Source organism: Oreochromis niloticus, linkage group LG16 (assembly GCF_001858045.2).
Source record: "Oreochromis niloticus isolate F11D_XX linkage group LG16, O_niloticus_UMD_NMBU, whole genome shotgun sequence".
NCBI classification, from domain to species: Eukaryota; Metazoa; Chordata; class Actinopteri; order Cichliformes; family Cichlidae; genus Oreochromis; species Oreochromis niloticus.
Window position 1 is genome coordinate 20,483,856 of NC_031987.2, and position 9,989 is coordinate 20,493,844.

Here is a 9,989-nt window from a genome sequence, read left to right on the forward strand (position 1 = left end):
GATTTTCAGTTTATCATTTATATTTCTACAAAAGCCCCATTAAAATACTCTGTGATCTATAAACAAGCTTACAGAATTTATATATGATTATCTATTTTATATGCAGCTAATTCGTCCCTTAATCTAGACTTGATCTAGCAAATCTAGAGTTGAGACATTTCAGAATTCACTAATCAACTTAAACTTGTTTTAAATTCAGATAAAACTAGGTCTATATTATAGACACGCTTATTTAAAAGTATCCAGCCAGTCCATATTGAAACAAAATGAAACTACTGATTCTTATGGATGTTTAAGACTCTGCCTGGATGCTAGTCTCATTTTTAAGACCCATGTGGAACACCTATGAAGAAAATTAAAAGCAAAGATTGGATTCATATTTTGAAACAAATTGTTTTTCAATCATCAGTCATCGCATAGCTTTACAAGTCACAATTTGTCTCTGTGTTATTATGGTAATATTGCTAATATGCATGCTTCTGCATCCATCTTCAAGTTTCTTGATTCGGTCTCACAGTTGTAATTTATCAAAGCTGAAGCTTTTCTTATTCAACCTTGGTATAATATGAAAAGGTGCGATGGTAGCATTGTGTGATGTTTATTTCCAAAGTTATACTGCAAAGATTGCCTGATTACCTCTGCTCTTTGATTACTATTAAATTGAAAATTAGATTTAAATGGAACAAGCAACAAGTCTCTGATTTCACTGGAACATTTTATCTGTACTTATGTTCTTGTATTATCCATCTGTCTGAATCCCTGTATACTTTTTCTTTCTGTACACAAATGTTTTTGAAAAGGAGAGCTAAATCTCAATGCATCAACCTGTTTAAATGAAGGATTTAACAATAGTTCACATGTATGTGTGTGTATACATTTTCCTTAAAAATGGTTTAATAATTTACCGATTTAGCTTTCTTGATTACATTTTCATATTACATCATTTAAAAAAAACCAAAATGATAAATTACTGCAACGTCTAACGCCTTGAAATACATGAAAATGATGCACAAAACCGACTTGCAATGTTTTGTAAATAAAATAAGGAAACATGAATGCTATGGACTTCATCAAGAGATATTTATTTAGCAATCTTTATATTTTACATGTCAAAACATTACAGGTATTCAAAAGGAAACATAACCAATGTTTAGTGGATAGACTGGCTGGTCCATTGCATTATGTTTGCTGCTCCTTTAAAAAAAGGAACAGCAAAAACACATGTAGGGTCTATTACAATCACAGTACAATTAGAATAACACTTTAATGATTTATCTTTCCTATTAGTTATAATCCCATCAGTTATAATAATGCACATCAATACAGTCATGGACAAAAAAACTGAAACTAGACCCTGAAAAGTAAAGTTTAGATATTTAGTTATAATGTCATGTTTGTTATAAAGCACTTTTCAGAGACAGACACAGTCACAGTGTTCTGTACAAATTAAAAAGTAGGAATAATCTGAAATAAAAATATAATAGCAACTTAAATGCAGTTTAAAGCAAAAAACCCCAACATGTTAGAAAAGAGAACACCAAAAAAGCGATAATAACATAATAATCTTAGTAGAAATCTGCTTTTTACAGAGATGGTGTGTGTCAAAAGGGGAAAATTCAGCCTACTCCTAAAAGGAAAAAGAAGTTAAGAAAGGGGATCATCTGGGGATGCACACAGCTCTTTTTTTTTTTTTTGCCCAGAGGAACTGTTGCAAATATTTGAAATAGCCCAGTACAACACTTTTACTTTTTCACACGCTTTGCATAACTGAAAACAGTCTGTAGCATACATTAAGGGAAAAAAAAAAAAAAATCAGTTACGGGAGGGCATGGTGATAAAGCCCATCATCGTAGTAAACTGGTGATATTTATGGTAATATTTTTCAAGAGACTACCTTTACATTTACAGTTGTTCCCATTAAAAGGCAGTTTTATTTAGCCATTAATGCTAATCTAGTGAGCATACATCTGGACTGGACATTTGTTCTTAAATTGCAACAAAGTTGGAGCTGAGAAAGGCACGTCCAGCTAGTATGGAAACATTTAGCTGGCGGTTTTTCACTACACAGACTTTAAGGTAACTACAGTCTCTCCGGTTAGTCTCCGCCCCTCCTCAGAGTGAGTGTAGTTGGCTAAAAACTTGCATGATATCACTCGACTGTGTGCATTTTTTGCCGATTATCTGCCACAATAGAACATCAACATCTCTGAAGGTCTAAATTTTAAGAGGTATGATTATTTCAGAGACAGATATACTTGTTGTGAGGAAAATGTACCACACCGTCGTCACGTTTGTTGTATCTGGGGTGTTCCCGCTATTTTATGTAGCTCAAGCAGCAAAGCTAACCTAGCTAGCGTGTTGTTGATTCCTAGTCAGCCTGCTGGGAAGAGGCCGCCCACCTACGAGGCAGAAACCCACAGTATTAGCCAACTTCCACAAAGGCTAGGCTAACGCTGGCTCCCTCGGACTTTTGCTTCCTCTTCGGCTTGAAAATAGAAATAACGTTGGTTGTTATAGCAGTCGCTAGTTAGCTGTTTTGCTAACAGCACAGTGGAGAAGCTGCGTACTGTCGCGGTGCTGATTACCGTCCAACCACAAACTCAGGGTGGGTATAATTCCATACGCGGTGAAACAGATTTGTTTTTGTCCTTTCTTCCCCTTATTATCCGTTTACATGTTTAAACGAGCGTTGTTTCAGTGTATCTCGGTCGCTTTCCTCTAAAACTTGTTGTTGGATCGATCATCGCTGCTCTCGGAAGTCTTGCAACGCTGTAAAACCTTAGCCAGGATTTCCGGCTCCTTTCCATTTGCCCTATGCTGTTTTGTTTCCGTTTATTCTATTTCCGTTTTAAAAGTTTTCTACGTGCAGAGTTAAAGTGTGCTTTAACAAAGATTTGCTGAAGTTACGAAGCACTCGGAGTTTATAGGATATTTTCACGGTTGTTTAGCACGCCGGGATCGATGGTTGTGTAATGCAGCTGCCTCGCCCCGCGTTGCTATATTGAAGCTAACTTGTTTTTTTGTAGGCCTGCTTCACTGTACACGTGTAGCCTAACGCATAAATTTGAGTTTGGTGAATTTTTCCAACACGTTTTTTGGACGTGTAGTTATACTTGCTTACTATTTTCTGTAACTACTGGCCTACTAGTTGGCCTTTAGAAGCCACAGCCTCGCCCTCGAGTTGGCTAACGTTAGCAGTCACTGAACTGTTGTAGACGGCCAATGAGGAGTCGAGGCTGAGAGGCCTTTATGGTAGAAAACCCCCATCAAAGTGCCCTGTTTTATTTAACAGGCACAGTATGCTCTTTAAGTTAGATGACAGTGAAGGCGTCATTGTTATTTACACTGTAGTATGCTTTAGTTGTTTGTATTACTTCGATTAAAGAAATTACAACATAAAGATGTTATTGTAGTGATATTGCCCTGTTAATAGTTTCCTATTTATTTTTAAACTTTTAAAGAACTTAATTATTAGTTCCAAAAAATAAATAATTTATTAGTTTAAAAGATCGATTAAATATAGTTTTTCAAGTATGTTTTATTTTAGGAATGTGTTACAAGATTACAAGCTATATCAAAACAACCACTATTATGTTTATTTTCACTTTATTTTTACTTAAACTATTTTTAAGAAAGTAAGTTTAGTAATTTAGTAGAAGACTAAAAGATCAATTAAAAAATATTAGTTGATTAATTTGTTAGTTTTTGCCTATATAAATATATGTGGACCAGTCCTTACATGTGTAGTGACCTCCAGAGGCCTGTTTTGGATCTGAAAAAAAAATCGTGCATCTCATGTTATAAAGTTATTCCCCCCCCCCCAAAAAAAACAAAAAAACACATGCATTGATAAGTCAGTGCAGCATGGTGTTGTGTTGGTGTTGAGTTGGACTCCTGCCCAGCTGTGAACGTGAACTGGATAAGCAGGAGAAAATGGATGGATGGAATGCCATTAATAATCAGTACAAACATCAATGTGATGTGCTGGATAGATTTTTGGGTTATCTAATTAAAATTTAATTTAACAGTTAGTGAGGAGGAGGATAGAAGCTAATTGTAGTTTTATTGTAGTTTTAGTTTAATTTTAGCGTTTTTTTTAAAGTAATTGATTAGGTAGTGTGGCCAACCAAGCTCCAAGGGAGCTTTATGATGATGTCTAATCAGGAGTAATAGTAATAGTTTGTTGGTTTTTTTTCTTTTAATGTAATTTTTGTTTAATGTGTAACTTTATATTCGCGTTGGTAAAACTTTATGTCCCAACAGAATGTCTAAAAGTGAGCAAGAAGAGATGATAGAGATCGAGATAGATGAACGGGAGAAACAGGCATGCCTGGAAGAAGGGTGAGAGAGATGATTGCATAAATAAAAAGTTCATTTTGCTCATGCAGCAGCTGTGTTTTCACATTTCTGTGTCATGGTATTTGATTTGTAGTGTTGAGGAGCAGACCATTACTGCGTCAGACTTGATTCAGCAAGATATCGACATAAACGAACCAATTGGTAATCTGAAGAAGCTTTTGGAGCCTCGTATCCAAATCTCATTGGATGCTTATGAAATTTGTTTGCAGGACATTCAGGTAACAATTAGATAATGATACCTTTCGCGATCTGTTCATGATTAAATTATTTTTGTTTGGTCCTGGGTTGAACTGTTTCTCACTGCTATCTCGCTTTATCTGTTCTTTTCTTCTTAGCTCCACCCTGATCACAGTCTCTTCGATCAGGGAGTAAAGACTGATGGCACAGTGCAGCTCAGCCTGCAGATAATAACCAAACCAGGTACCAAAAGGATGACACATTTTATATCAAGTAGTCAAGTCAGTAAAGAGAGAGTACATTTTAAAATGCATTGTTTTTACTTTTGTTTCTAGGAGAGGAGAGGCTGAACATCTTGGAGATTGTAAAGCCAGTAGAAACAGTTGAAGTAGTGATTGATCCAGATGCAGCAGGGGAAGAGGGTGCTCTGGTGGAGGAGGGACAGCTTATTGCTGTAGAGCGGTCTGCCCTGTCTGATGAGACCTCAGAGCAGGTTACTCGTTGGGCCGCAGCTCTCGAAGGCTATCGGAAAGAGCAGGTCCGCCTGGGCATACCGTACGGTGAGGAATACTTGAATGAACTACCTTATTGTAGTGGAAAACAATCATTATTGTGCTAACAAACAAAGACACAAACACGGTTGGTAATGTGTGAGGTTTCTCTCCTCAGACCCTATGCTCTGGTCTGCTGATCAGGTGATCCACTGGGCCGTGTGGGTAATGAAAGAGTTCAACATTGATGAGATGGAAATAGGAAGCATTCACATCCCAGGGCGAGACCTCTGCACTTTCACCCAGGAGGAGTTCCTTCAGAAAGTGCCCAATGGAGAGATACTCTGGAGTCACCTGGAACTCCTTCGCAAATGTAAGTCTGACAGAGGTTTGTTTCAGCTGATGGAATAAAATGTGTTTTCATGCCAAAATTGAACTAATATTTTGTGCTAATTTCAGATGTGTTGGCCAGCCAGGACCAGTCTGGAGGAGACGCCACCGTCACGATTGATCAGCGTAAGTGTTGGAGTGAAAAATCGTCCAAAAGACAATTAAAAAAACTGTTAACCTTAGACTGAAGAAGTCAAATGGATGAGTGATGAAACGTCTCTCACTGAAAACACAACGTCCAGATAAACATAATCAACTTTATTGAACTATGTTTAAACTTTGTAAAATCCCTCGGCTGTTTGGGTTATCTTGTCTGATTATATATGAAATATGACCATGCCCTCCACATAGTTCTGCTCGTTAAACCCTGGACAAAATCCATATATTTAACAGGAAGTTGTTTATTAAATAGAGTCACATCCAAAACACATGTTAATGAAGAGTTTTCCCATCTGTTCCTCCAGCTGTGCAGATAATCCCAGCTCAAGTGAGCACACCCACTGCTATAAAAGTGTTGAAACAGAACCGTGGTCCCAGAGCACCTCGCATTTCAGGAGGAGAGGAGCGCAGCTCACCTGGGAACCGTACAGGTAGGACTTGGCGCACGCAGCCGCTCTCTAGGCAACTCACTTTTTGTAAAGTCAGAAGGTTTTCAAAAGTGTTCAGGGATAGAGTTTTGTCACCAGTTTTAGTTTTTATTTTTTAAATTTACAATCTGACAGTAATGTTGCTTTGCATTCAAACTGAAAATGAAAAGTTTTTAGCCATTTTGTCTGACAAAACCTTCCTTAATGTGCTATTTTAGACTAAATAGTTGAATACATTCAGAATTGGCACATTTAGTAATGATACAAAATACTCCCATTACCATTCTTAGTGTTACATTCTAATCAGTTGTGGCTGTTAAATTGTCTTTTGATTACAAATGCACACATTTTATTTGAATAATCTGTTTCAAGCATTTTGTTTTGTTTTTCTGTTGTCAGGTAACAATGGTCAGATCCAGCTGTGGCAGTTTCTGCTCGAGCTTCTGACCGACAAGGACGCAAGAGACTGCATCTCCTGGGTAGGCGAGGAGGGAGAGTTCAAACTCAACCAGCCTGAGCTCGTGGCACAGAAATGGGGCCAACGCAAGAACAAGCCTACCATGAACTATGAGAAGCTCAGTCGAGCCCTCAGGTTTGTGTGTTTTTGTTTAATGGAGACTTTTTGTGGCACTCTAAAGTTTGGAGCCAGACATAAGCCATTACCTCACAAGCACTGCAGACTGGAGGTTTTACTGATGTATGGTGCAGTGAGATTGACTTTAAACAGTCTTTACGCTGCCAACTTTCCAGTACAAAGTCAATTTAGAGTGTAGCTTCAAGTTAGCAAGGCTTCCTCCTGCAGACGCAGACAGCAATCTTCTTAAAACAGAGTATTTCCAGTAGTAGGCCGATAGGATGAGGCTGACTGTTTCCCTTACATGGTAATAACAATAATAAAAATAATAGTACATTTTATTTGGTGGCGCCCTTCAAACAAACCCTTGACAAGCCTGAACATTACAGCTAAAAGGGGGATTTTCCTGTTAGTGCAGCTAGCCAAACAACGGAGAACCACTTACTGCTTAGGAGACAGAGTGAAAGTGGACAGTAGATCCTTGATTTCTTAACAAAAAACTCATTGTTGCAGCCAGGGACAGCAGAAAAGTGATCCCCTTAGACTTATTTTCAGTTTCAGTGCCCTTATTTTCAACTGACTTATTGTTTTGTTTTTTTTATTAGTTAGCTAAAATAAATTACTGTAAGTCTATTAGCAGTAATTAACCAATTAACCTGGAGATGACATGTTCTGTACTGACACAAGATGGCGCTCAAAACTTTAAACACTTATTTCTTAAATCCAGCTTCACAGACAGCATGACATCTGTCAGGTTTTTGAGAGCAGGGCACCATGGTGTAAATGAGTCTTTATACATGTAGTGCAACATGCCCACTTTAAAATAAACATAAAACATAACAAATAAAATGGTCGTAGCTTAGTCATAGCAGGGTTTTGAGGTGCGATTTGAACTGTGTCAAAGAATTTAGGCGACAAAAGTGAAGTGGAAATAAATTCCAAAGACGAGGTGCATCACACGTAAAGGCTCTGGCACCCATCGCTCTGCAGGAGAGCAGCTCAAGCTGAGCAGAGGGAAGGGGTGTAAGGATGAAGGAGGTCTGAAAGATATGGGGCTGCCAAGTCACCGAGAAGGAAAATCTCGCATTGGATATGCTGTGGAATAGGGAGCCAATGAAGCTGGATGAGAATGGCTGTAATATGGTCAGAGTTCTGTACCGTCTGGAGCCGATTAAGGAGATTTTCTGGGAGACCAGAGAGAATGGCATTGCAGTAATCCAAATGAGAGGCAACCAGGACATGAACCAGGACTTGAGTGCTGTGTTGAGAAGGAAGTCTAGAAATCTTAAGTGGGTGGTAGTAGTAGGCTGAACGTGATGTGGACGATAAAGAGTATTGTCCTAGATGACTTTAAGACTTTTGACGCTTTGGGAAGTGTGGACCTGACAACCATCTTCAGAAACAACAAAAGAGTTTATTTTGGGAAGTCAGGATAACTTTTATTGCCATTGATATTTAGCTGATTGACTGTCATCCTAGTAGTGATGGCCTGTAGGCAGGAGTGATGACAAGAAGTGAGGTTCTTTCTGCTACAAAGAGAACTTATCAGAATAATCAGGTTTGTTCTATTTTTACATGTAAAGCTGCTGTAATATAAAAGAACGGATACACTGATGTATTGTCCAATATTAATTTGTTGAAAGCCATCTGCATATCTGTTGTCTCTCATCAGTTGATATACTTTGGCGTGATTCTGAGTTTTGTATTTTCATTCAGATACTACTACGACGGGGACATGATCTGCAAGGTGCAGGGCAAGCGCTTTGTCTATAAGTTTGTGTGTGACCTGAGGACTCTGATTGGCTACAGCGCTGCTGAGCTCAACAGCCTGGTGACCGAGTGCGAGCAGAAGAAACTGGCTCGCATGCAGATGCACAGCATCGGGCAGCCGATCACTACAGTGACCCTGGCCACGACGCTAGACAAGGACAGCTGAAGGTCGTCATTATAGCGCTCGTCGGTGTTGCGGACAAAACGTGCGCTCCACCGCTGATAAAAAAACGTCTCTCAGACACAGAAATGCAAAGCTGGTCTCTGATCAGCATGGATTACCACCTTTATTATTGTCTTTACAGTTTGATTCAAGTTAGACTGAGACAGGTAAAGTTTTTTTTAGCTTTTCTGTTACTCTAACCAAGAGAAGAGTGTTCAGGATGAAGGGAGAATGTCTTTCTGATTACTGATTGTTGCGTGCATGTCACTGAATGCTTGAGTGTGACTGAAAAATCCAGTTAAGAGCTTTGTGTTGTGTGTTCCTTGTCTGTAGTTTAGGACCATTTCCACTGTATATACCGGTACTTCATGTTTTTGATAGCCACAAGGGCAAGTGTATTTTCATATTTTCCATTTATAGAGGACCCGTTTTGTATTTTATTTAGTGTTTGTTCCCTGAATTATTGGACCCTTTTTGTCCACTGGGGGAATAAAGTGGCAAGCATTTTCTTAATAGCTGTGTGAGAAGTTTCTCTTTTGAAGACTCACATTGACAGACACCCAAACGCTTCTATGTACATTCAAAATTTTATTGATGGTATAGTGAGTGTAGAAAGCTTTTTCTAAGCAAATGGTTCATTTAACTACACACAGAGAAAGGTCACTGAATCAATGAGCAGAGGGAAAAAAAGTTTGTTTCATCACTAGGCTCCAAAGATACCCAGAGTGAGCATCAATACAAATGGAAACATTTACCTGATTAAGAGCTTCAGTCAGTTTCTATCCTCGTGTGGGTGCAATGTGCAGGTGATATGTGTTGTATTTCTCATAGAAATGCACAATATGTCACATTCATGGTTAATAATTTAGAGAGAGGGCCATGTGTCTGTGACATGTGGCAATTTGTTTCCTCTTCATAAGTTGTTACAGATTCGACAGGAGCTGAAATATTGAGCACAGGACAAACAGAAGCGCTGTACACGTATACACAGGTGATGTAGAAAAATAGAACGTGACATTTGGTGGAGGAATGTGTGCGGAGAGGAGAAAATGTCTGATCTCCCCACGCCCAAAAAGTCCTATTTATGAAATGCTCACGTACGACGTCCCAAAGTGCCGCACTCTACAATATTGCTGACACTGCAAGAACGAGAGGATAAACATAAGGGATGGGGAAGGGGGGTTGGGAAAGAAAAGACTGGAAGTGGGAATGGAAATGAAGGGAGGTGTCGTCATCTGAATTATTTACAGCAAAGACAGCGGAATGATAGGCTTTCATAAAAACTTTCCATCTTAAAAGGTTTGAACCTCGAGCCTCTTTCTAATAAAAATCCAAAGTGCAGCGACAGTTGGCATCAGAGACTGTAACAGGAATAATATTTGGTGGCAATAATCAAAACTCCCAAAAATGACAAGAGTGCATAGAACGCAAACAAGTAACACAATCATCTTCCTTTCGGATACTATTACACTTCATAT

At 38.7% G+C, this 9,989-nt stretch overlaps 1 protein-coding gene across 2 annotated transcripts; it reads left to right on the forward strand.

The window, feature by feature from the left end:
- The first annotated feature begins 1,109 nt into the window (after positions 1–1,109).
- On the forward strand, positions 1,110–9,026 carry gabpa (GA binding protein transcription factor subunit alpha). Of its 2 annotated transcripts, none has more exons than XM_005457852.4 (10): positions 1,110–2,605; positions 4,264–4,341; positions 4,433–4,577; positions 4,695–4,779; positions 4,872–5,096; positions 5,206–5,400; positions 5,487–5,543; positions 5,882–6,007; positions 6,404–6,596; positions 8,295–9,026. In XM_005457852.4, exons 2-10 carry the CDS (start codon positions 4,265–4,267, stop codon positions 8,512–8,514), a joined length of 1,323 nt encoding a protein of 440 aa, XP_005457909.1. In that variant the 5' UTR covers positions 1,110–2,605; position 4,264; the 3' UTR covers positions 8,515–9,026. The 2 variants fall into 2 exon arrangements, with proteins under 2 accessions (XP_005457909.1, XP_003452933.1); XM_003452885.5 differs by having other exon boundaries at positions 1,110–2,228.
- Positions 9,027–9,989: the final 963 nt, after the last annotated feature.